This window comes from Bos taurus, chromosome X (assembly GCF_002263795.3).
Source record: "Bos taurus isolate L1 Dominette 01449 registration number 42190680 breed Hereford chromosome X, ARS-UCD2.0, whole genome shotgun sequence".
In the NCBI taxonomy this organism is placed as follows: domain Eukaryota; kingdom Metazoa; phylum Chordata; class Mammalia; order Artiodactyla; family Bovidae; genus Bos; species Bos taurus.
The window spans coordinates 35,133,475-35,160,619 of NC_037357.1; the positions used below are offsets into that span (position 1 = coordinate 35,133,475).

Genomic DNA, 27,145 nt, shown 5'->3' on the forward strand with positions numbered 1-27,145 from the left:
GCTCCCCATTGGCTCAGGGCTGGGGTGGGTGGGGCTAACCCGACGAACACCCGGCACAGGGCGGGGGGCAGTATCCTCGCGGCCCGGCCTCATTGGGCAGGATTACACCGCGAGCGCAGATTAGTGGAGCCCGCGCCAAACCTAGCCAATCCACTTGGTGGAGGAGCCTCGGCAGATCCTCGCCTCACGCGGGCGGGGAGAAAAAGGTGGCTACCGGCAGCTCGAGCTCTAAGGGTGCAGGCTGTGGACACGCTGGGGCCAACCAGCGGGGCGCCTACGGACCGGTAAGGTTTGCGACCTCACCCTTGTGTCGGCGACAGGACTAGAAGGCAAGGGGTTGGGTGGGACTATCCAGGACGGGGACTTCCTGGTCTGACCTGAGACTTGAGTTAGGGTCCGATGGGTTAGGGTCCGATGAGTTAGGGTCCGAGGGGCCAGAGAAGACCTAAGCTTTCGTGTTGGAGCAGACGCTGTACCCACGGGGCATCTGAGATCCAAAAAAGGGAAGGGACGTGCCGAGCCTTGTCGCAGAGCTTCGAACGTCTGGGACTTAGAAGCCTAATCCAGCCGAGGCTCTTTCTTTGAGAGTGTGCGTTCAAGAGCACTCCCCACCCCCAAAGTAGGTTCCAAGACAGGATCACTTTAGTTCTTACCTGACTAAAAGCAGCCTAGGAAGGTGACCTGGGGGCCTGAGAACGGACTTTGAAGGGAGTGAAGGAAGCATGAGTGCGCGTGAGGGGGCAGATCTCTCAGCACTTAACCTGCTTCCCCTCTGGGCGTTGGCACAGTATATTTAGGAAGACAGCGAACCAGAGCAGACGTTTCTCAGGCTGAAAAAAAGCCTGAGGTTTATTGACATTTATTAAACGAAAGTGTTCTCTGACCTTCTGCCCTGTACCCTCTTGGAGCATAAACCAGGTTCACAACCTTTCGGTCATATTTGACTCTTTTTCTGCCCCTTTTCCATTTAGCAGCCTTCAAGTTCTATCCATTTTTCCATCTCTGCTGCTCCTCTCCCACTTAAGGCCTTCAGCAGCAACCACCCTATGAGTGCAGGGCAGAGTTCTGACCGTGATCTGCAAGGCCCTTCCTTATGGGCTTCCTCTTCCCTGGCTCCCTTCAGCCCCTGAATGGATTCAAATGTGCAGACTCACTCCTGCCTTCGAACTTTTGCTCTAGCTGCCCCTTCTGCATGCTTCCTCCACTTCTTTTCCTCCTGTAGGTCTTTGCTCTACTATCACCTTTCTCAGTGAACCCCCACTGAGCACCTTCTTTAGCATTGCATCCCCAAGGACACCCAAACTCCGCACCTTGCTCTCCTGAAAAATGAAATATTTCCTGCCATATCAATAAACAAAGGATGTCATGGGTTGGTGAACCATGAGGGAATTTAGGAAAGAAAGAATACCTGCCATCAAGCAGCCATCAGACTGCAGCCACCCTATGGTGAGCCTTGAGGAAACAGGAAACCAGCCCCAGATATGTTGAGATGCAAATCGAAAGAATGATTTCAGTGAGCCCAGCCTCTTTCATGTCTTGCATATTCCCATACACAGAAAAGCGCTAAATTCCTTAACTTGAGATGTCTAGTTTTCTTTAATTAACAATAATCTTTTGATATTCAGACTACCTGCCCTTTGTTGCAGAACTTTTATATAACCTGGCTACCCTTCTCACCTCCTAGGACCGGTTCTCTCAGTGTTACTTGAGGTGCTGTCCCGAGGCTTGAAGTCCTAAATATTCCCACCAAATAAAACATAACTCTCAACTTTTAGGTTGTGAGTATTTTTAAGTCCACAATCTCATACTGCTTGTCATTGTGTATTTTACTTGTTTATTTTGCTCTTTACTGCCCATCCACTAGAAGAGAATCTGTGAGTGCAGGCATCTCTGTTTTGTTCACTGCTGACACTCCAGGACGTGGAACAGTGAGGGGACCCACATTAGGTACTCAGTAAATCTTGGTTGAACAAGTGGTGAGTGGTCTCCCTGTTTCCTGCTTCTCACCTGTCTAGTCCACTCTGCTTCACCAGGTTAACCTGACTGAACAGTTCTGGTCAGGTCACCCCCATGCTCTTAAACCCTCAGAGGTTTCCCGTGACTGCAGACTGAAGTCCAGACTCAGCCTGGCATCTGAGCCTCCTGCCCAGTTTTGCCCCTCCTGGACCTTCCAACTTTGTGTCATTCCACAGCCTGTTTCCCAGTGGGTCTGCAGGGTGACAACCTGGCAGTGTAGGAGCAACCACAAGTTCTGCCTTGGCCTTGTACCAGCATTGTGACTTTGGGCAAGTCACTTGACCTCTCCAAGCCTCAGTTTCTTATCTGTTGAATGAGACCAGTACTGTGTTCCCAACTGGCTGCTTTTGGGATCTTGGTGGTATAATACACAGTTAGTCCTTCGTATCTGCAGGTTCCATATCCATGGATTCAATTGTTATAGCCACGTGTTCCAGGAAACAAACTCACTCAGAAGGACAATGCAGATAGTGGAGTGCAGTTTATTACACCGGCTGGCCCAAGGCAGAGAGTCTCCTCTTAGCCAAGGACCCCGACCAGTTTTTGTGAAAACCTTATATACCCTAATTGTACGTGCTCAAACCCACCTCCCCAAATTCTCTGAAACTAGTCTGAACAAAGGAAAAGAAAGATACAATCAAAGTTAACCCATGATTCATATGCCTGTGCCTTAAACCCGTGATTCGTATGCCTTAAGCCTAGGTAGTTAACAGTGGACAATTATCAATAAGCCTGTGGTCATACCCCAATAAGCATAATAGAATTTTTTTCTATTCGGTTACACAGATAATTAGGGTATTCTTTCAGGCGATGGAAAGTCTAGGTACGAGCCCTGGGACTCTTCCATCCGGGGGGTCTGGTTTTCCAGTTGGTATGCCATTTCCATAGATACTGGGCATATAGCTCAAAGTCCACAGTCTGGGCCAAGATGGAGTCCTGCTTTCAAGATGGAGCCTATTCTGTTTCCTCCTTCACAACCATCCATGGATTTAAAATATTGAAAAGAAAAATTTCAGAAAGGTTCAAAAGCAAAAATCAAATTTGCTTCATAGGCAACAATTTATATGGCATTAACATAGTATTTACAGCTATTTACATAGCATTGACATTGTATTAGGTATTAGGAGTAATCTAGAGATTGTTTGAACTATATGAGAGAATGTGCATAGGTTATATGCAAATACTGTGTCATTTTATCTAAGAGACATTGAGTTTCCTTGGATTTCGGTGTCTGCGGGAGCTCCTGGAACCAGGGCCCCATGGATAATGAGGAACTGTTGTGCTCATCTGTAAAAGGTTCTGAAATTTATCCAGTTTTCAGGCATTGTTAATTCTTTTCTCTGATTCACTCTTGTCATTCCCCTTATATGACACATGCAGAGCCTCAGACCCTGTGTTAAGTCTTCTCCATGCTGTAGCCAGAGTGATCTTACACTCACCCTTGATTTTAACTTCCAAAGCCTCCTGCATCTCCCATAGGGTGACTCCTTAGCCTGACACAGCACCTGCACCTTCTGAACTTTGCTCCCGATCTGACTTTGATCTCACTTTGTCACAACTTGTCGCAGAACAGGCTGGCCGTGCCAACGCTTCATGCGTCCCACCCCTGGCCTTGGAATATCTCTCAGGACACCCACCTCTTCTTTGACTCACGCCTCCAGGGCTCTAGAACTTGACTCAGGGATCGCCTCCCTGCCTGGGCTTTCTCTCATCAGAACTCACAGTCACTTCTGCAATGTTCTGCTAAGCCTGTGTCCCACCCCAGATGCTGGGCTCCCTGAAGGTTGGTGCTGTGCCTTCTGCAGGTTCTATTTGGCAGTGGCCTTGTAAAGGTGGAGGAGTGAGCTGGCACCAGAGTGCTTTTCTACAACTTTTTTTTTTTACAATTTGCAGCTCCCTTTTTATCCTTGGGGCGTGTACGTACATCCACTGAGGTCAGCAGAAGGATTCTTGCTCTATGGTTGAGGCCTCTCAGACCAGCTGCTGCAGCACAATTCCACCCATACTCCATTCTGGACTCCTTGCTGGCCCTCCAGGGGCTCAACTCCAGCAAGCCAAGATGGACATGGGGCGGGGGCTGGGGGGAGTGGGGAGCCTACAGCTGTGTACAGTGTTAGAATGAAAACAGAAACCAATGCTGAGGTGCTGAGGAAGCTGCTAGTCTGGCCTGGAGAGGAGGAGGAAGTTTCCTAGAGGTGACAACTGAGCAAGGCCTTGAAGGCTGCAGAGCTGCTCACCATGGAGAGGACAGGGAGCAGCACCTCCAGGTGGAGGAACAGCATAAGCTGAAGCTCTCAGACAGGCTGCTGATTTTGTCAGCAGATTCAAAGCCAGGGCCTTTCTGTCCTAAAAGTCAACAGACTAGTGGAGAGATCAATGAGTGACAGAAAGGACAAGATGGAGCTGATTGAGTCCTTTGGAGAAGTAAGGGGAAGCCTTCAATCCTGTTGGCCTTTTTCTTGTGCAGACAGGCGTCTTCTTGCCACAGAGGAGGGTATCGAGTTTATGGCACCCACGTTGGAGCCTCCTGCACTGACCAAGCACAGGAGCAGGCCAGGCCCTGACTACCCCAGCACTCTCCTCTGAGCTGCTCTGGGTTTCCCCTTTACAAAGAGCCTGGTCTCTCATGTTTGTGAAGGAGAGAGCACTTGTCTCTCTTCCTGGTTGGAAATGGACAGACTCTCCTGTCCTTTTGTCTCCAGGACTCGGTGGCACTGGGGACTGGCCCCAGCAGGAAGGCAGCCATGGGCTCACTTCCTTCTCTCTGTATTTAATCCTAGAAGTAGAGCCAGGTGCTTGGGTTTCACTCTTAAAAGGTGAGTCTCTTTTCCTAGATGCCTTTTAGCCTAAGACCTTGTCCGAGTGTGTCTAGAGGAATAAAGACATACATACTGGTTTTAATTCTGAGATCTGCAATTTTAAAGGATGGTTTTCATTCAGAGACCTGCAATTTTAAAGGAAAAAGACTTGAGGCTTCTGTGTGATCTGTAACAATCCCAGCTCCTAGAATGTTGCTCTTTAGGGTCTTATTTTCCCATTCGCAGTATTCTTGTGAATATATTTATAATAAAATAGACAGAACTGAAAATTTGCTATTTTAAACATTTTTGAGTATACAGTTCAGTGGCATTAAGTAGGTTCACATTGTCATGCAACCATCCCAGCCATTCTTCTCCAAACCTCTATTCATCTTGTAGAACTGAAACTCTATACCGACTTAGCATCACTCCCCAATTCCCTGCTTCCTTCCAGGCCCTGGCACCCACCACTGTACTTTCTGTGTCTAAGAATTTGACTACTCTAGGGACATCATACAAGTAGACTCCTATTGTATTTGTCCTTTTGTGTCTGGCTTCTTTCACTTAGTATAATGTGTCCAAAGTTCTTATTTCACTTAGCATAAATTCATCTGTGTTGTAACCTATATCAGAATGTCTCTTTTTTTAATTGTTATTTTATTGTTGTAAGAACAGGGCTTCCTTGATGGTTCAGTTGGTAAAGAATCTGCCTGCAATGCAGGAGACCCTGGTTTGATTCCTGGGTTGGGAAGATCCCCTGGAGAAGGGATAGGCTACCCACTCCAGTATTCTTGGGCTTCCGTTGTGGCTTAGCTGGTAAAGAATCTGCCTGCAATGCAGGAGACCTGGCTTCGATCCCTGGGTTGGGAAGACCCCCTGGAGAAGGGAAAGGCTACCCACTCCAGTATTCTGACCTGGAGAATTCCATGGACTGTATAGTCCATGGGGTCACAAAGAATCAGACACAACTGAGTGACTTTCACTTACAAAAACAGGTAAGATGAGATCCACCATATTAACAAATGTTTGAATGTACAATAGATTGTTGATTGTAGGTACAATGTACAGCAGACTAGAGCTTACTCATCTTGCTTAACTGAAACTTTCTACCCACTGATCAGTAGCTGCCCTTCTTCCCCTCCCCAAGCCAGCCCCTGGCAACCACCATTCTACTCTTTGATTCTGTGAATTTGATTACTTTAGATACTTCATATGAGTGGAATCGCAGTATTTGTCTTTCTGTTACTGGCTTATTTCACTTGGTATAATGTTCTCAAAGTTCATCTGCATCTCATATTGTGGAATTTCCACCTTTGTTAAAGCTTCATAGTATTCTGTTGTATTTATATACCACATTTTCTTTATCCATTCATCCATCAATGAAGACTTAGATTGTTTCCATCCTGGCTATTGTGAATAGTGCTGCAAAGAGTTTAGGAGTACTCATATCGCTTCAAGATTCTAGCTTCAGTTCTTTTGAATATATACCCAGAATTGGAGTTGCTAGATCCTATGTACTTCGGTGGTTCTATTTTAATTTTTTAAGGAACCTCCATACTGTTTTCTACAGCAGCTGCATTGTTTTTGCATTCAGTGTACAGAAGTTCAAATTTCTTCACATCTGCGCCAACACTTATCTTTTGACTTTTTGATAATAGCCATCCTGACAGCGGTGAAGTAGTATCTCGTTGTAGTTTTGATTTATGTTTCCCTGATGATTAATGCCATGGAGCATTTTTTTCATGTACCTGTTGGCCATCTATGTGTCTTCTTTGGAGAGGTGTCTATTCAAGTCCTTAGCTCATTTTGTAACTGGATGGTCGTCACCATACTCTGACCACTTCCCAGGGGGTTTCTGATGGCCCCAGACACTCTGAGTTCTATATGTGGTCAGGATGGCTTTAATTCCACCAAGGAAGAGAGCTCTATCTCCTCTTATTCTTCTTTCTCCCAGCATCCCATGCCCTGGCATCATGGGGATGAGCAGTGAGTCTGTTTCACTGAGCTGCAGCAAAGAGAAATGGCTTGAGCAGATTGATACACTTTCTGGCAGTGCCAGGACTGAAATCTGAGCCTCCATTTTGTTCATTTCTCTACTGATCGACACTAGAGAAATAGAGAGTATTTGAAGCGCATGAGTGCCATGGGAAAAGCTGTGATGCCAGAGATAGTCTTTTCATTGTAACTGATGAATGGGGTTATTTAAGTGGCTTCCCATTCTGCCTCTAGTCCAAGTATATGGTAGTGACTTATGGGGCCACCCAGGCCCATCTCAGAGGACAGTCTGCATCCCAGGAATGTTCCCTGAGTGCTTCTTCCAGCAGCTGCAGCTACAGTTGAGCACTCTGTGAAAACTCAGGGGTCGGGGGCGGGAGGGGGGGTGGGGGATGTTATCTACACAACACACTAACAGCTTAAAGATGTTTCAGTTTATACAACATAAATGTCTGCCTCTAAATATGTTTTTAAGGAGACAAACGTTGATTGCAGACAGGGCCACATTTGGAGCAAAAATGGAACAAGCAGCTGGTGAGCCAACAAGGACATGTTTGACAGAAGACATTCCAAAAGTGAGTATTGACACAAAAAAAAGGTTAACCAAAACCAGATAAGGGGAAAGTCTAGCACATACATAACAGCACGCCATTGAAACATAGCTCTGGGTTACCCATATTAAAGTAATTAGTATTGAGTAAGTGTTTCTTTATAGAAGATATGTCCTTATTTAAGGCATCAAGTACTGCTCTGTAACAAACCCTATCAGAACTTAGCAGTTTAAAACAACACCCATTTCTTTGTTCACAATTCTGCAGGTTGGGCTGGGCCCAGCTTGTGGTGAGGAGTGGGGGTTCCTCCACTGGTCTGCCCTGGGCTCGCACACACAGTTGCAGTCATGGGGTCCCTGAGGTATATGTTCCAGGCAGCCTCACTCACACAGGTGGCAGTAACTACTGCCTGTCACCTAGGTGGCCTCCAGCAGGTTAGACTGTGCTTCTGGATATAATCGCAGAAGCCTTCCCAGGGCCAGCAAGGGCACTAGCAAGGCCTCCTAAACTCTAACCTTGCCAATGTCAGAAGGGACTTGAAGGAATTGTCAGGCCTCCTAGAGATGCTTTACAGAGATCTATGAAGGGAGGATTCATTACACTTGCAATGAACTAACACTTCAGACATGAAATCACACTGAGGTAAAATGTGTTCATATCAGATGTTACTTAATCAAAGCTTCCCAAGAGGTTGCCGCAGGTCACCAGATCACATTGGTTTTAATGTACAGCTCAGAGTACACAGAAGGCCTTCTCTGTGCCTCTGTAATTGAGGATTAATCTGAGATTCTACTGCTCAGACAAACCACCAGAGGTCCTTGCAATCTGTAATTCATTTGTGTGCATCAGGGTTTTACTGATACTCAGCAACTAAAAACAGTCTTGATTAGGATGGTGGTTTTTTTTCTCATCAATTGACTTTATAGTATAAAGTAAAAGTTACACATTTAAACTACTATAAGAAAAAGAACAGTTTCATCCTAACTTACACATACATTCTGTGTAAGACTTCTCTGAGTAAAGGGCCCACTGCTAATAACAAGGGAAAACAGAAAAGTTTGGAAGAAACCCAGGGACCTACAATATTCTGTTATCTCCAGATCATTTTGCAATGAAATAGTTTTTCTAGATGGCTTTCTTCCCTATTCTCAAAACTGTCTCCAAGGTGTTGAGTGTTTAACTCCCCGCAATAACCCAATCTTGAGTCTCACTACCTGTTTCCAATCTGTAATTTCATTCTTATTTATTAGTACATATTCCTTCTTGTCTGTTAGACCCACTTGAACTGCATCATCTTTCATGGCCATGAAAAGTAAGTGATGATTTCACATAATCTCCTGTAACCGAGGACCATGGCCCCATCACAATCTGACTTCTCTGGGGTAAATGCCAGCTCTGTTCTCATCGTTATAAAACTCTCTGGCATAGCCACTGACCCATGCTTCCCAGGCAGTATGGGTGCAACATTTCAATATAAGAATCCACATCACTCTGTCAAAGAGAGAATTACTTTAAAATCATGAAATGAAATTGTACTGGATAAACACAGCATTGTAAAGCAACTGTACTCCAATAAATGTTTTTTAAAAAGAAATTACACTAGATATGATAGCAAGGTTATTTGATTTTTCTTAAATTAGACTGTCAACCTTTTGAAGCAATTTGTAACTTTTGACTCCAAATACTATAAACAAGAGACTCTGAACTCCTTTGGAGTTATTCTAAAAAGCTGGCTTTCCCTGTGCAGCTGTCTTGGGGAGAGCAGGAAGAGAAGGAATTGCCAACAGGGAGATTGAGTGGAATTTGTGGATTTCATTTGCCTGTGCACTGGGCGTGTGTTAGAAATTTTAGTAAAGGTGTAAATAATGTAGCATGCTATGATATATGGCAGTCATCTAAGCGTAGACTCCAGTGGGCTTAAAAGATACTTTGCTGGAGAGGGTAGCATAGTGAGGCTGACTCTGTCAGGAGATTATGAATGCCTGAACAAATGATGCTGAAGCTTCAGAGCCATCTCCATTGCAGGTGGGATGCCAGGTTGAGAGGGGCAGATCTATAGAAGAGACTCTGGCTCCCCTACAGTCTCCTGTATATCCCAATTATATAGGTATTTAAGGAATACATAGCAGGTTGGTTGGTTGGTTTTTTAATCAGCAGAATTTCTTTAAAATCTCTACTTTCTATCCCCAACTGTACTATACATAAGTTCAGAGAAAATGGGGGTTTGTCATCTTAAGGAAGCCCAGATATGGTTTTAGAAAGACCCCAAGGAGGAAAGGTATAACAAGTCCTCCCCTGGGGCTCCTTGTACCCAGCTTCATCATCGTGCACCAGCTACAGTTTTGCATCAGCTCCCTGGAGTCAGAATATTTAAGTCCTGCATGTGGTGCTCTGTCCTTCCATTATCGCCAGTTAACAGAGTTGGAATTTAGCCAAGAGAGTACATGGGTTGTTGTTGTTCAGTCGCTCAGTCATGCCCAACTCTTTGTAACCCCATGGACTGCAGCACGCTAGGCTTCCCTGTCCTTCACTATCACCCAGAGTTTGCTCAAACTCGTGTGCACTGAGTCACTGATGCCATCCAGCCATCTCATCCTCTGTTGTCTCGTTCTCCTCCCACCTTCAGTTTTTCCCAGCATCGGGGTCTTTTCAGATGAGTCAGTTCTTTGCATCAGGTGGCCAAAGTATTGGAGTTTCAGCTTCAACATCAGTCCTTCCAATGAATATTCAGGACTGATATCCTTTAGGATTGACTGGTTGGATCTCCTTGCAGTCCAAGGGATTCTTAAGAGTCTTCTCCAACACCACAGTCTGAAGACATTTTGCATGATGTACCTGTGTTGCAGAGCTGAAATGCAAGCATCATAGCTTTCACCTGATATGTCAACTTCCTCAGAGCTCAGAGAAGGGAAAGCAAAGCCCTGGGCCTGGCTGGTGAACAGCTCACTGATCGTCCCTGCATCCCTACCAGGAGATCCCATCAGGCAACAGCATAGTCTTAGATGGATGTGCTAAGGGGAGAAGGGTTTAGGTGATGAGCCCAAAGCCACAGAGCCCAGCCCTGTAGTGGTTGGAGAGCAAAGGGGCCTTACTTTCCCCTGCAAGTATGGAAACTCTACTTTCTTTTTTCTGATGTTCTAAGTGCACACTGTCAGTTGAGCAGATGGCATGTTTGGATTTGTGTGTGTGTGTGTGGTTTGTTTTTTGCTTTAAAAGTGCCCAGGGATCAGCTATCGGGAGCAAGAAAGTATCATTTTGGTGGGGGTGGGGGGCTGGTCGCACCATGGTTTGTAAAATCCTGGTTCCCTGATCAGGGATTGAACTCAGGCCACCACAGCGAAAGTATCAAGTCCTACCCACTGGACAGCCAGGGAACTTGCCTCAGGTCATCCAGTGTGACCAAAGTCTGCCTCAGTATAATTTGCTATCTCTTCCCTCCTTACTAATCCCAGGAGAGAAGATTGCCATGGGCGATAAAACACCAGAATTATTTGAAACTTCCAACTTGATTCAAGAAAATTTTCAAACTAAGAGATGGACCTGCTATTTCAATGGCTCATGGTGCGTGAATCCAGGCTCTTAGAGCTTCCAATTCTCAGCACACCCTTACCCCTTGCCATCCCTCTCTTTCTGCAGGCCAAGAGGTGCACGGTGATTGGAGGCTGTGGGTTCCTGGGTCAGCACATGGTGGAGCAGTTGCTAGCAAGAGGCTATGCTGTCAATGTATTTGACATTCGGCAAGGGTTTGACAATCCTCGTGTGCAGTTTTTCCTGGGTGACCTTTGCAGCCAACAGGTAACAGACCATTTAGCCTTTCTGATTATGCCAGGCCCCTTGAAGGGAGACCACCAGACTTCCCTTGCTCAGAGGCCAGCCCAGTTGTTTCCAAAAGAGAAATTTTTTTTTGAAAAATTGTGAAGTTATACGAAAGAGTTTAACACACACACCTATTGTTACTAGTGAGAATCAGTAACTGTTATTTCTGTTGCTACTACTGCACCCTACACAGATAGTTCAAAAGCAACCATGGCCAATACATAAATGAGTGGTGGCAGCTGCGTACCAATAAAACTTTATTGACAAATGGTCCACAGGCTGTAGTGTGCTGACTGCTACTCCAGAGTATACATCCAAAAGTGAAATTGCTGGGCTTTGTGTTTCTTTCTTTTTTTTTTTTTTTTTTAATAATTTTTGTTTGTTAGTGTGGTTATTTATTTATTTATTTATGGCTGTGCTGGATCTTCGTTGCTGCTCGGGCTTTTCTCTAGTTTTGGTGAGTGGGAGTTACTCCTCATTGTGGTGCACATACTTCTCATTGCACTGGCTTGTGGAACAGGGGCTCTAGGGTGCAGGCTTCAGTAGCTGAGGCCCACGGGCTTAGTTGCTCCACAGGTATGTGGAATATTCGCCCAACCAGGGCTCGAACCTGTATCTCCAACACTGGCAGGTGGATTCTTTGCCATTGAGCCACCTGGTACTCCCTGGACTTTGTCTTTCTGCATAACACTTGGCATAGCTGATATATTCTGTGTCAACTTAGGTATTTGTCCCCCCACCCAGAGAACATGCGCTCCATGAAGGCGGCTCCCCTTCAAACCACTCCCCCCAACTCCCATGCTATCGTTGCTATTTTCCCCTCACTCACAAATGTTAGTTTTGCTGCGAGTGGCGTTCTAGGGTTATAATCCTCCTCCCCCACCTCCTCCCCCATTGCTCAATCTGAGCTTTTTTTTTTTTTTTTTGGTTGCTTTGCAAGGGTCACAGAATCCTCATTCTTAGACCAGGGATTGAACCCAGGTTCCCTACACTGGAAGCACACAGTCCCAACCACTGGACCAGCAGGGAATTGCCTCTTTTTACTTTTTTAATGTGGGTACTACAAACTTAAAAGTCATGTCTATGCTTTGTATCATATTTCTAGTGGAATAAAGGGGTAAAAGTTGGATCTGATTCTGGTTTGGTTTTTTTCCTTTGGGGCATCATAGATTGATACCCCAATAGCAATAAGCACTTGTAGTACTCAGATTTTACTTTCTATAACCATTGCCCATAAAACAAACCAGGGGTCCTTGGGAAAATATCCTATTCAGGAATCTGGGGGAGAGGTAGGTAGTACAAGGTGAGCCTGGGACATTTTTCTTAGGATGAAACTAACAAAGTACTCAAAAACTAATTTAGAACATGTTAAAAGGACACAGGAACCAATTTCAAGAGCCTCTGCTGGCCAAATTTGGGACATTTTGAGCCTCAAAAGATAATAGTAGTGGATTGTAATGAATTGAACAAGAATCCCTGCATCCATAGAATTACTGAAAAAAGATTACAGAGGAATGCCAAGTAAAGAAGTAAAAATGAAAGCTAAAATTAAAAGTTCACCATTTTTTGTTTAGTCACTAATCTGTGTCCAACTCTTGCAACCCCAAGAATTGTAGCCTGCTGTGGGGTGGGGTTGGGGTTAGGGAAAGGCTTAAGAGGGAGGAGATATATATATAGATATAGATATATAAAATTATGGCTGATTCACATTGTTGTATGACAGAAACCAACACAACATTGTAAAGCAATTCATTCCAATTAAAAAATAAAACTTAAAAACATTTTACCAATTTGCAAGTAACATGTTAATAAGTTGTTCCAAGCAAGGATCACGAATGAATGCTGAAATCAATTGGTGGAAAGTTGCTGGGGAGTAAGATATTCACAGGATCTCTAATGATCACCCCATAGATTACATTTTGATTGCTCAGAGAGAAAGATACTTTTTTCATGGCCCAAATCTGGCAGCCATCACCTTAACCAAATGACTGGATCAACATTAGCAACAATGTGACAAACTGCCATCTTGATCCTCCTAGGGTGATGCCCTGAGAAGGCATGATGTCACTGGTGTGATGTTCTTGCCAAAAGTAAGAAGATTACCAGTTCTTAGAACAGGCCTGGGGTAGACTTGAGAGGCAGAGTGGCATGCTATGTGCAGCTTACTCTCAAATGGTTTCAAAGAAAAAATCATGTCTACATAGAGAAAGTTGTGGCAAAATGCTAATAATCAGTGTATCTAGGGACATAATTCATGGTTTTCTTTTGGCGATGTTAGTATCTATTGATCATTCCTAGATTTTATTATTAATAGTTAAGATTTCACAAAATGGTAGTGGTAGTGTTAGTCACTCAGTTGTGTCCAACTCTTTTAACCCTACGGACTGTACCCCACCAGATTCCTCTGTCCGTGGAATTCTCCAGGCAAGAATAATGTAGTGGATTGTCATTCCCTTCTCCAGGGGATCTTTCTGACCTAGGGATGAAAACCAGGTCTCCTGCATTGCAGACAGATTCTTTACTATCTAAGCTACAGGAAAGCTTCACAAAACGTCACAAAATGGTAACATGCTATTATTCTCTCTTTATGCCTTAGCCTTCTATTTCACTTAATGGAAATAGATGGGGAAACAGTGGAAGCAGTGTCAGACTTTATTTTCTGGGACTCCAAAATCACTGCAGATGGTGATTGCAGCCATGAAATTAAAAGACACTCACTCCTTGGAAGTAAAGTTATGACCAACCTAGATAGCATATTGAAAAGCAGAGATATTAGTTTGCCAACAAAGGTCCGTCTAGTCAAGGCTATGGTTTTTCCAGTGGTCATGTATGGATGTGAGAGTTGGACCATAAAGAAAGCTGAGTGCCGAAGAACTGATGCTTTTGAACTGTGGTGTTGGAGAAGACTCTTGAGAGTCCTTGGATTGCAAGAACATCCAACCAGTCCATCCTAAAGGAGATCAGTCCTGGGTGTTCATTGGAAGGACTGATGTTGAAGCTGAAATTCCAATACTTTGGCCACCTGATGCGAAGAGCTGACTCATTTGAAAAGACCCTGATGCTGGGCAAGATTGAGGGCAGGAGGAGAAGGGGATGACAGAGGATGAGATGGTTGGATGGCATCACCGACTCAATGGACATGAGTTTGAGTAAAGTCCTGGAGTTGGTGATGGACAGGGAGGCCTGGCGTGCTGTGGTTCATGGGGTCGCAAGGAGTCGGACACAACTGAGTAACTGAACTGAACTGAACTAAAACTATGGTGGAGGTAATGAAGATAATGGCGACCTCCTTCAAAAGGTCCCATGCAAGCACTGCTACACTCAGTGTCCCCAAACGCGCAGCAGGCCACTGCTAAAACTGGCTTCTGCCAGAGACTCCTAGACACACAGGAAAGTCTGGGTCAGTCCCTTGTGGGGTCACTGCTCCTTTCTCCTGGTGCACAAGGTTCTGTTTGTGCCTTCCCAGAGTCAGTTTCCCCAGTCCTGTGTAAGTTCTGGCAGCTCTATGGTGGGTTAATGGCGACCTCCTCCAAGAGGGCTTATGCCATACGCAGGTCTGCTGCACCCAGAGCCCCTATTCTGTGGAAGTCCACTGCTGACCCATACCTCCACAGGACACGTTCAAACACAGTTCTGTCTCAGTTTCTGTGGAGCCTCTGGGTCCTGGTGCATACAAGGTTTGTTTGAGCCCCTCTGAGTGTCCCTGGCAGGTATGGTGTTTGATTCTAAATGCAGTTTTGCCCCTCCTATCATTTTGTTAGGGCTTCTCCTTTGCCCTTGGATGTGGATTATCTCCTCACAGCCACTCTACCACCACACAGCTGCCACTCCAGCACCTTTTTTCAATGCTTGACTCTATTTGCCACTTTGCAAAAGGAATTCTTATTCTTTAGTACAGTTCAGTTCAGTCGCTCAGTCATGTCTGACTCTTTGCGACCCCATGGACTGCAGCATGCCAGGCCTCCCTGTCCATCACCAACTCCTGGAGTTTACTCAAACTCATGTCCCTTGTTGCCTGGAAAATCCCATGGACGGAGGAGCCTAGTAGGCTGAAGTCCATGGGGTCGCAAAGAATTGGACAAGACTGAGTGACTTCACTTTCACTTTTCACTTTCATGCACTGGAGAAGGAAATGGCAACCCACTCCAGTGTTCTTGCCTGGAGAATCCCAGGGACGGCGGAGCCTGGTGGGCTGCTGTCTATGAGGTCTCACAGAGTCAGACAAAACTGAAGCGACTCAGCAGCAGCAGCAGCATGTCCACTGATGGGTAATGGCATCCAACCATCTCATCCTCTGTCGTCCCCTTTTCCTCCTGCTTTCAGTCTTACCCAGCATCAAGGTCTTTTCAAATGAGTCAGTTCTTTGCATCAGGTGGCCAAAGTATTGGAGTTTCAGCTTCAGCATCAGTCCTTCCAATCAATGTTCAGGACTGATTTCCTTTAGGATTGACTGGTTGGATCTCCTTGCTGTCCAAGGGACTCTCAAGAGTCTTCTCCAACACCACAGTTCAAAAGCATCAATTCTTTGGTGCTCAGCTTTCTTTGTACTCCAACTCTCACATCCGTCCATGACTATTGCTGATCAGATTGTCCCATCTTTCTTTTGTCAGTGGGCATGTCTTCAGGTTGGCTCTGGAGTCCTTTTCATTCTTGTCTGTTTCCAACCCCAGATCTGCAATCAACCATTTCTCTCAGGAGCTCTGCTTCCCTGTAGCAATCCATCTCTGGTTACTCTTTGTTGTATGTCTAGTTTCACAGAGAGGATTACTCCTGTGTATAGGATATTTACACTGTCTGTTGAAGTATGGGACTTTCATATGATGCATAATCTATATCTTTGGGCTCATTTTCCCCAAGAATCTTAACTCCAGGTGCCCTGGATTTTCCCACCCACCTGGCACCCACCATCCACCACCCATGAGGCACAAAGGCACAGATGTTGATTTTTTTCTGGATCCCACAGGCTTCTCATGCCCCAAACCAATTTTTATTGGGGCAACGGTAGTGGGGAGGGAGGTGGTTAAAGGGACATTATGGTTTCTACCTCATATACTTCTGTGTCTTTGAATCTTTTACAGTGAGAATGTATTTCTGTGTTGATTGGAGATTTATAAAAGGGCAAGACACCTTCATGCCCCAGATTGGACACTGGGAATGTAAGGAGGCTGTTTACTTGTATAAAGCAGGAGTGATTTTTTTTTTTTTTGTCTTTGTTTGCTTTCCAGGACCTGTACCCAGCTCTGAAAGGTGTAAGCACAGTTTTCCACTGCGCATCGCCCCCACCATTCAATAACAACAAGGAACTCTTTTATAGAGTGAATTACATTGGCACCAAGAATGTCATTGAAACCTGCAAAGAGGCTGGGGTTCAGGTAAGGGGAAAGCTGGAATGAGTGCTGTCAAGAACGTATGATGGCTTTTCCCAAGTGCATGGGGGCCAAGGCTTTTGTTCACTTCCTGGGCTAGCCAGGCCTGCTTCCTAAAGTGTTGCAAAGAGCCTAAAATTTCGGCCCTGGGAGCTGCTGGGCAAACCATATGAAGACCCTAAGTCTTATTAGTCTTTGGTTAAAGAGTGACAAAATTTAGAAATTGCTTGTGTTTTTTGTTATGCTTTAAAAAGCATGTTTTTAACATAAATAATATATATCAAACATAAAATTTACCATTTTAACCATTTTTAAGTGTACAGTTCAGTGGCATTAAGCACATTCACACTGCTGTCAACCACCACCATCATCCATCTCCAGAACTTTTTCATCTTCCTAAGGAGGCTGAAATCTGTACCAATTAAATACTAACTCCCCCTCTCCCTGCCCCTGGCACCCATCATCCTTCTGTCTGTCTCTATGAATATGATTCCTCTAAGGACTCCACACAAGTGCAATCATACAACACATGCCCTTTTGTGTCCTACTTACTTTACTTGGCATAACACCTTCCAGGTTTATCCATGCTATAATGGGATCAAAATTTCCTTCTTTTTTAAGCCTGAATAACAGCCTATTGGAGGGCTATGCTGCATTTTGTTTCTTCATTCATCCTTTGGTGGATTCCTGGGCTGTTTTGACTATTGTGAATCATGCTGCTGTGAGCATGGGTATGCAAGTAACCTGCTCCACTTTCTGCTTTCACTTCTTTGGGGTAAATATCCAGGAGTGAAATTCCTGGATCATATAGTAATTCTGTGTTTAAGCTTTTATTGTTTTAAATTAATTTATTTATTTTAATTGGAGGATAGGTATTTTACAATATTGTGATGGTTTTTGCCATACATCGACATGAATCAGCCACGGGTGCACATGTGTCCCCCATCCTGAACCCCCCTCCCTCCCCACCTCATCCCTCTGAGTTGTCCCAGAGCAGCGGCTTTGAGTGCCCTGCTTCATGCATCAAACTTATATTGGTCATTTATTTTACTTATGGTAATATACATGTTTCAGTGCTATTCTCTCAAATCATCCCCCTCGCCTTTTCCCACAGAGTCCAAAAGTCTGTTCTTTACATCTGTGTCTCTTTTGCTACCTTATATATAGGATCATCGTTACTGTCTGAAGGAGCTGTCATTTATTTTTCCAGACGTTGCCTGTTCTTATTGTCCCAACTGGTGATGCCAGAGGCTGGTCAACAGCTTTCTTCTCTTGTTCGCAAGGCATCTGTGGCATATGTCACTGTCACTGCCCCAAGCATCAAGGGCTTGGCTGATAGGGGCGCTGTTTTGCTAGTGGCTGGTACCCGATTACGATGATCCAGAGAACCAGGGTTTATAACAATGCAGCAAGCTACATTATGGTGGAAATTGTACCTTCTCTGGTCTGAGTTACTAGCAGAGAGGCATCACTTGGTTCTCCAAATCTGGTTCCTCACCTATTAAGCCACATTAGTAGCCCCTGGTTACTTGTGGAGGAGCAAATCAAGTGACAGTTGTAAATCTCACACTCCTTACTACTTTGTACTGTGCCTGTATTAACTGGAGCTCTGTGAATTACACTCTGCTGTTTTTTCATTCAACCATCCCAGGCGTGCAGAAAAGATCTGAGAATAATATAGCACCCATACACTCATCACAACGTTGAGGTGACAGTATTACTAGTGATGCTGCAGCCCTGCCCTTACCCATCCTCAGTGTCACTGCTGTCCTTCTGCATGCTATGTGGTACTACAGCCAAAACAGAAATTCTAAAACTTTGTAAAAATAATATACTGAATGTATCTTCCTGCAACTTGCTTTTTTTCCCCTCAACATTATGTTTTTGTTTTTACCACAAATTAGATCTTTTATTTGTCACCATTAAAAATCTGCATTTTAAACAGATTCTTGAATTGGTGGCTCGTATCCATCAGCTTATTCAACTTTAGCACCTGTCTTGTCCCCAGTAGCTTTTCCAGAACTACTACCTTTACCATGTAGCTCCATGAGTTTTCCCAATTCAAATTTGGGCTTATTCAACATTTTTACTTTTCTAACAAAGACATCATGGAGTGGATAAATAGATGGGCAAGCCTTTTCTATGTCTTTTCCAGTGCTATCTGGAATCAATTTATTGACCACCTCTCTCAAGTCATTTGTTTGTGCCTCTCAGGTCATGATTTCTATCATCTTCTTGTTGATGGAGTAATAGCAAACAGATGGGGGGCAGCTGGTGCTCAGGCCATGCAGGGAGACTCAGGCCAATTCAGTGTTAAGCTTTGCTTCCATATGTACTGGCTATGAAAGGAAACCTCAGTGGGTGCGGTCCACTACCAACACCTGGGAGAGCCACTCACAGCTGCCCAGCTAAGGTAAGCACCCTGCTGGTGCTGGGCTTAAGAGGTCTTCTGAATCTGATTGTTGCGTTTTTTAGTAGAACCCACACAGAACAGACGAAGCAAGTAACCATCAGTAGTCTTGACATCAACGTGAGCTTCAGTCATGGTCTGCCATTTTTTGACCATGGAGCATGTTTTGTCACAAGTAAGATCCATAGCATGGAAATTAGGCAGTTTTGCCCTTAACATCCTCAGTAATTAGCTTGAATTTTTTAAATGCTACTTTGTCATTCTGCAGATCAGCAAGACTCACTTCAAAAACACGACCTTTGAGGCCATCAGATGCGATTTTGGTTCCTTGAGTCCTCATGCCCAGTGTTTTTGCAATATTCCTTATATTGAACATAGCTGATGCTTTCACATCACACCAGTCTTTTTTAGAAAAATGGGTCAACCACTTTCTTCTTGATTCCTTTTTTGCCTTCTTTCATAAAGCACTTGTTCTTGCCGCAGCATTATGTTTTTGAGATTTCTTTTTCTTGAAATACAGCACAGTCTGGTATAATCACTGAAGTGGCAGGATAGCTCAGTGGGTAGCAGTGCAGGAAATGGGGGTTTTGTGTGGTATTTAGGGAATCTCTCTCAACAGAGATGAAACGATCGTTGACTGCTTTTCTTCTCAAAGGCTTAAAGTGTTACTTCCCCACATTTACATCTCTAATCCACTAGGAATTTCTGTCTGTATATGTTCTGACGTAAGCAGAGGATGTTTGGGTGCTCAGCAGCATGTACTGTACCATCGCCCCTTCCCTGATATTTAGAGCCCTATGCAGCTTGTCTCTGCGGGCCTGTTTCCGGCTCTCGTGCTTTGTGGCCCTGTCTGTGCCCAGGCCCTTGTGCCCTGCCCTAGGATGAACCTCAGTATCTAGTGTAGGACAAGTTACTCCCCAACTCTGTTCTGCTTGACTATTCCTAGCCCTTTGCTCATTCATACACATTTTAGAACCAGCTTGTCAAGTTCTTGATAAAGCCTGTTGGAAATGTTAGTGTAATTGCATCAAACCTAAAACTAATTTGGTAGAGAATGGACATCTTTTCCAATATGGAGTCTTGCTATGTATTTCTCTCTCTCTTTAATGCCTTTCAGTAGACATTTTACTTTACTTCATAAAGGTTCTGTACATCTTTTGTTAAATTTATTCCATATGCCTCACTTCTGGTAATTGAAATATCTTTCATTTTCCACAGCTACTGCATAGAAACACAGTTAATTTTTGTGTATCAATTTTGTACTCTGCAATTTGCTGAAGTCTAACTTTTTCTGTATGTTTGTAGTGTTTTGTATATAGACACTTCCAACACTTGAAAATGGTGATAGTTTTGTTTCTTCTTTTCAAATCATTATATTTAATAGTTTCTTATGTGCCTTATCCTACCATGCTGGCTAGGACTTGCAGGACCATGTTGAATAAAAGTGATAGATTGAGCTAATGTTGTTCAGTTTAGGATGGGCTGCCCTTAACCAGATAGCTGAAAGCTGGGGACCCTCATAAGAAAGCACCTTCCTGTCAAATAGCATTTCACCCTGCACGCCTGTGCGTGTATACTGATGTGCCAAGGTTGGGAGCAGAAGTGTCTTCTGTCCCTCAGTTGTGATAAGACGAGGGAAAATGTAAAATCTACTCTTTTAGAATGTCATACCATAATGTGTCTCAAATCCTCATACCTGCAAAAGATAGTGATCTTTGCATTGTTTTAAGAAGGCCTGAAAAGGGAAGGCATCGTAGTAAAGAAAGTGAACACGTGCCGTTTGATTTCCTTTCCTATGTGACCTTCATGGTGTTTATATAGTGATCATTCCCGACTCATTTTTTTACATCTAATTTTCTCCTCTGCCAGAAACTCATTTTAACCAGCAGTGCCAGTGTCATCTTTGAGGGTGTTGACATCAAGAATGGAACTGAAGACCTCCCTTATGCCACGAAACCCATTGACTACTACACGGAGACAAAGATCTTACAAGAGAGAGTACGTACCTGACAACTGGTTGAGTCAGTGACAAACGAGTTCCATGAACATCTGCAGGATTTAGATTCTTAAGAAGAATGTTTATGAACATAGAATGTTAGTATTCTGAAGCCTAACTACATAACTTGTGAACTAAAATTTGTGGATGAAATTCAGTTCTAAAGATGATAACAGAAAAAATAGTAACAGAATATCCTAATGTGGCCAGATGCTACTCTGTGTGTTTTACAGGGGATTGCTTCATTTAAGCTTCATGCTGCTGCCAAGTCCCTTTATTCGTGTCCAACTCTGTGCGACCCCAGAGACGGCAGCCCACCAGGCTCCCCCGTCCCTGGGATTCTCCAGGCAAGAACACTGGAGTGGGTTGCCATTTCCTTCTCCAGTGCATGAAAGTGAAAAGTAAAAGTGAAGTTGCTCAGTCATGTCCGACTCTTAGCAACCCCATGGACTGCAGCCTACCAGGCTTCTCTGTCCATGGGATTTTCCAGGCAAGCTTCATGGTGACCCCTTAAGGCAGGTACTATGATCTTCACCAGGTTACAGAAGACAGTTGAGGACAGCTGATACACAGAGGTTCTAAGCTTCCTGAGGCCATGCAGCTCTGGAGCCTGCACTCAACCTCTGCTTCAGAAATCAGACAATTGATGATAATCCAAAGTGGCAGGCAAAATTCAGCTAAACACTCAAGTGTGTTTTCATTTGAATACACCTTCCTAGTACTCTTGCACCCCCTACTCTTTAAAAAAAAAGCAAACAATGGAAGGATCTTGCTTTATTTTAAGGGAAAGTGGTTTTCCACTTGGCAACTCAGCTTCACTAGGGAGCTCCTGATTTTAGCAGTGGTCTGGGCCACATAACGGGGACTCTGACAGTTGCCAGCTCCAGGACTAATGTCCAGGAGAATATTACCAGGTGGACACCCTATACCGCGGACCATGGGTGTTCATCAGCCACAGGCAGCTTACCTTAGCTGGGCAGCTGTGAGTGACCCTCCCAGGTGTTGGTAGTGGACTGCACCCACTGAGGTTTCCTTTCATAGCCAGTACATATGGAAGCAAAGCTTAACACTGAATTGGCCTGAGTCTCCCTGCATGGTCTGAGCACCAGCTGCCCCCCGTCTGTTTGCTATTACTCCAATTTGGAATGTCCCAGAAGAGCTCATCTGCTGGGAAACCCAAGGGCCTTTCAGTGCAGGGGTGGAGGCCTCGCCATTTGCAAGCTCCAATCCTGGGTCTGTCCCCTTGCTCCTTGGAGCACAGAGAGCCTCCCAGAGGCGTTTACAGGCTTACCTTATTTCCAGCAGAGTATCCAACAAGTCAACACAAGTGAGACCCCTTTGGGTAACTCCGATCATTTTGAACAGTCGGCAGGTAACTTGAACTCGCTCGGACTAAAACATGAGCAAGGATTTTGCCACAGTAGAGTAGAAACCCTCAGTGAGGTGGTAGAATGAGTTGACATGGGCCATCTCGTTTATCACGATCTCCATTTTTAGCAACAACCTAGCAGATCTTTGGGAAGTTTTGTTCCTTTTGAGACAAACCCTGTTTCTCTGTACTTTAAGGCCAGTCCTTTCTATTGGATCTTACCGGCTTTGACACAGCTCTCTGTCCTGTGTCTTCAGATGTGGGTGTTGGGGTGGAGAAAGGGACAGAAAAGTAGTCTAGAATTCTTCAGTGTCTGCAACCCATACACTCCCTTTGCTCTCCTAAAGGCAGTCCTGGGTGCCCATGATCCCGAGAAGAATTTCCTGACCACAGCCATCCGCCCTCATGGCATTTTTGGCCCAAGGGACCCCCAGTTAGTCCCCATTCTCATTGAGGCAGCCAAGAAAGGCAAGATGAAGTTCATGATTGGGTAAGTTGGCCCCTGACTGCCCCCCTCCATGCCCCCCGGCCCCTGAAACAAGGGTCAGTCACCATCGGCCCTTTTCTCCTGTGGCCTTGTCTTCTGCCTGTTGTCTGTTTCCTGTGGCTGCCACAAGAAATGAGGCAGAGAATAATAAAAATGGATTCACTCCCTGTTCTGGAGTCCAGGACTCCAAAATCCAGGTGTTGGTGGGGTTGGCTCCCTGTGGAGGCTCTGAGGGGGTCTGTTCCAGGCCTTGCTCCCAGCCTCACATGGCTGTCAGCAACCCTTGGCTTGTAGACATGTCACTTCAATCTCAGCCTAATCTTTACATGACATGCTTTTCTCTGTGTGTCTTTTCCAAAAGATCCCTCCTCTTATAAGGACACCAGTCATTAGGTTTAAGGCCCACCCTACTCTAGCACAACCTCCTCTTAACTAATTATGTATTCAAAGACCTCATCTCCAGATAAGGTCATTGTCACAGGTTCCAGGGAGACGTGGATTTCTGCCCCATGAACCCTCTCAGGCAGGCTGGAAAAATATTTGTGTCCATGTTTGGAAATTCAGGAAACTGACTCAGAGGGGAAACAATTGTCCCAGGGTCAAGGGCTAGGCCCTCCACTTTCCTTGCATCTAGGAAGGCAAGGGGAGGTGTTAACATTCCTCCTCTGGGCCTCTGCAGGTGATGAGAGTGGTTCTGTGTCCCCAGTACAGCTTTCCTTCCCTCCTTCCTTCTATTCATCCATCCATCCATCCTTCCTTCATTCTCTTTTCTTCCTTTCTTTCCCCCCTTATTCTTGTGCTTTGCCACCTTGCCTCCCTGCCTCTCGCTCAGCCTCCCTGCCACAGGACTAGAAAGAGATAGTAGAGAACTCTTGAGGCCAGAGCAATGGATTAGCCCACAGTGCCCTGGAGGGAGTTGAGAGCTGCTGTCCAAACTGGAGCCCAGAGAAGACACCACTAGCATAGGCTATGCCAGGATGGGGCAGGCAGGGCTAGGGGCTTTCAGATTCATGGGTCGGCCCCTAAATATCCCTCTGGCCCTGAAGGCCCAGGAGCCCTGGCCTCCAGCACATCTTCATGGATGCCCAGGTGTACCTGGGCTGGCATTGCCAAGGTGGGTCGCAGCCCTGGGTCCACGCCTAGGGACTCTGCCAGGTGTGCAGCTGAGTACTCCAGGCACAGGGGACTCATTCCTTGTGCACCTGCAGGAACGGAAAGAACTTGGTAGACTTTACCTTTGTGGAGAACGTGGTCCACGGACACATCCTGGCTGCAGAGCACCTCTCCCAGGACACCGCCTTGGGTGGGAAGGTAAGGCACCTGCTTCCACCTGCTCAACAGTGGCTGGGCCTCCTGCCCCTGTGTGTCCCTATGATGCCATCTGCTGGCACACTGCTTCTCTGACCCTGCTTCCTGGCAGACCTACCTTAGGATCCCACTGGGCCATGGTCAAGCCCTCTGACAAGGGACGGTCAGCTCTTACACAGAGATGGGAGACCACACTCCTAGGTCCCCCTTCCTTGTTTCTCACTCCCAATTTTGGAATCCCCTCCCCATTGGGGTCTCATTTTTCTTTCCTGGATTTCAGCCCTTTTCTGACCCAGAACTCTCAATGTGGAGTGGGGAGGGAGCACATTTGAGAAAGGTCATATGACCCATTCATAGCATCTGAAGATAAGATCCTTTACCATGATTAACACAGTTATTAAAACAACCAACGTACCTTCCCAAATACAGTCTAAGCTTCACTTGAAATCCTGGCCCACAGCTAAACTTTGATCACCTTCCCCACTACACCGGAAAGTTGCCTGTAGCTGCAAACCCAAAAGGCCTGTCACTCACTGGCTGACATTTGCAGACTTGAGGACCACGAGAAATGCTGCACTCTGTGTGGGCTTAATCTCCACCTTATTTTTGAGCTGCCCTGCGAAGGAACTGGGGTGGGCAGGTAGGGAGCGGCCCCTGGCTTCTCAAAATAATGGTCTTGGCTGAGCCAGCAGGCTGCAGCTGAGCTCCAAGCATGGCCCGCTCCCCACGCTGCTGGGAAGCGGTTCCTAGTTTCTGGTTCTCTCTGCAGGCTTTTCACATCACCAACGACGAGCCCATCCCCTTCTGGACTTTCCTGTCCCGAATCCTGACAGGCCTCAATTATGAAGCCCCCAAGTACCACATCCCCTACTGGCTGGCCTACTATCTAGCCCTCCTTGTGTCCCTCCTGGTGATGGTGATCAGTCCTGTCATCCAGCTTCAGCCCACTTTCACGCCTATGCGGGTCGCACTGGCTGGCACTTTCCACTACTACAGCTGCGAGAAAGCCAAAAAACTCATGGGCTACCGGCCGCTGGTCACCATGGATGATGCTGTGGACAAGACCGTGAGGAGCTTTCACCACCTGCGCAAGGTCATGTGAGGTGCCCCCAGCCCTGGCCCTTCGATGCATTCCCTAGCTGATAACTCTCTCCCCTGGAGACCAATAAACTAACCTCCTTCCAGTGATCATCTTCTTAGCTTAGGTTTCCCCCGGCCAGTTTGATGACAGCACATCTACCCTTCCATGACCAAGAGGACAGTTAAATTAGCAGACACGTCTTCTTCGTGGGACTGGATGTTGATTTCTTAAAACAGGGCAGCAGCTTCCTATTCTAAGTGTTTTGTGTTCTCTTCACTCCTGGGTTCCTTAATCATTCCAGTGTCCCCTGTGCACAACCGAAGAAGCTGTAGGGAAGAAACAGCCATTTGCTGATTGAGGAGGGGGTCCTAGATTTATTTCCATGCAGACTGTTCAAGGAGCCACAGATGACAAATACTCTAGAGAAAAGCAGAAGTTATGTGAGGCATCAAATGTACATTTCAAATAGACACAGAGTTGAGAGAAAAAGCTTAGAAAGCTTGAACAACTATAAACCTCCAGTCCCCATGGGGAAAAGACTGCTGGTTTTTCACCTCCTTGCACGCTCTGGAGTTCTCTCTCAGGTACAGCTGCTGTGCCTGCCTGCATTATTTTTCATAAAGCATTCTTTCGTGTACACCTTTCTTATCATCCACAGAGCCCTCTTGTCCTTTTAATGGCAAGGTGGGACACTTGTCCAGTGGACAGGAAGCCATGGGAAAGGTCAGAGAGAAGAGCCTCTCCTTTATCTGCTTGGAGATGATACAGAAAGGGCTATTTCCTCACAGCTCATGCTCACAGAACCCTTTAGGGCAGTTCCCAAAAATCAGCACATATAGTGAATCAGTGTTCTTTATTTTCTGTTGTTCTTACAGAACCTGGTTTCTTCTTAGACTTATTTAAATGTAATCTTAAAGACGTCTATTTTTTTTTTCCTCTACCTCTGTCCAAGGGTGGGGAGGCACCTGGGAAGATTGGAATAAACTGAAGGTATTGTACATGCCATGCAGTGTGTGTGATACAAACTTCATCTCAATCTAGGGGGAAACTGAACTGCTAGGGTGAGGGAACACAGACAGAAATAAGACAGATCTTTGGCCTAAGGCACTTAGAATAGAGGAGTTAAGATACATTCAGAAGGCCCTGTAATACAAAGCAGGAAATAAGATCAGGTGGTGTAAGTTCTGAGGAAGGATACATGGCTTCCAGCCAAGACCGTGTAGGTTGAAGAGTCACTGGGTACAGGCCCCTAGATGGTGTTTCAAGGTAAAAGGTCAGGTTCACGGGTATTGATTTGTCATAGTTTCATTAGCAGTGTGTTGTGTCTCTGAAGTATGGAAGCGTCCTGTGACTTGGAGGAACATGGAGCAGTAGGAGTTTGAAAGTGAAAGTTGCTCAGTCGTGTCTGACTCTTTGCAACTCCATGGACTATACAGTCCATGGAATTCTCCAGACCAGAATACTGAAATGGGTAGTATTCTCCAGGGGATCTTCCCAACCCAGGGATTGAACCCAGGTCTCCTGCATTGCAGAAAGATTCTTTACCAGCTGAGCCACCAGGGAAGCCCAAGAATACTGGAATGGGTAGACTATCCTTTCTGCAGCGGATCTTCCTGACTCAGGAATGAAAATGGGGTCCCCTGCATTGTAGGCAGATCTTTACCAACTGAGCCATCAGGGAAGCCCTAGTAGAAGTTTGGTCAAGCTAAAGAGGTTGGGTGAACTTTATCTTATCAGCCTGGGAAATCATTGACAGTTCAAGCAATGGGGCAAAAAGCCACCAACATTCTAACCACCCTAAAAATAGCCTGGGAGCCCAGATAGGAAGTAACACTTCAAGCAGTGATGCAGCCATCCATGGAACTAGAAATGGAGTCTTGGTGGAAGGCCCTGAAAAGGAGTCAGCTTGCTGTAGGATTCCTCTGCTGGGTGAGAGGGAGGAGAAGGCCAGC

At 45.5% G+C, this 27,145-nt stretch overlaps 1 protein-coding gene and 1 pseudogene across 2 annotated transcripts; one reads left to right on the forward strand and one right to left on the reverse strand.

Moving 5' to 3' along the window:
• Nucleotides 1-196: 196 nt before the first annotated feature.
• On the forward strand, nucleotides 197-26,196 carry NSDHL (NAD(P) dependent steroid dehydrogenase-like). Of its 2 annotated transcripts, none has more exons than NM_001035482.2 (8): nucleotides 197-284; nucleotides 7,285-7,384; nucleotides 10,997-11,155; nucleotides 16,402-16,548; nucleotides 20,822-20,950; nucleotides 22,665-22,807; nucleotides 24,013-24,115; nucleotides 24,882-26,196. In NM_001035482.2, the coding sequence occupies exons 2-8, from the start codon at nucleotides 7,328-7,330 to the stop codon at nucleotides 25,212-25,214; spliced, it is 1,071 nt and encodes a 356-aa protein (NP_001030559.1). In that variant the 5' UTR covers nucleotides 197-284; nucleotides 7,285-7,327; the 3' UTR covers nucleotides 25,215-26,196. The 2 variants fall into 2 exon arrangements, with proteins under 2 accessions (NP_001030559.1, XP_015316952.1); XM_015461466.3 differs by having other exon boundaries at nucleotides 231-284; nucleotides 7,305-7,384.
• On the reverse strand, nucleotides 18,788-20,385 carry LOC107132002 (small ribosomal subunit protein eS1-like; annotated as a pseudogene).
• Nucleotides 26,197-27,145: the final 949 nt, after the last annotated feature.

Coding starts and splice junctions, on each gene's coding strand:
- NSDHL (NM_001035482.2), top strand. CDS start 7,328: ATGGAACAAGCAGCTGGTGAGCCAACAAGGACATGTTTGACAGAAGAC. Junction 7,385..10,996: donor TGACAGAAGACATTCCAAAA/GTGAGTATTGAC, acceptor CTCTTTCTGCAG/GCCAAGAGGTGCACGGTGAT. Junction 16,549..20,821: donor GCAAAGAGGCTGGGGTTCAG/GTAAGGGGAAAG, acceptor CTCCTCTGCCAG/AAACTCATTTTAACCAGCAG.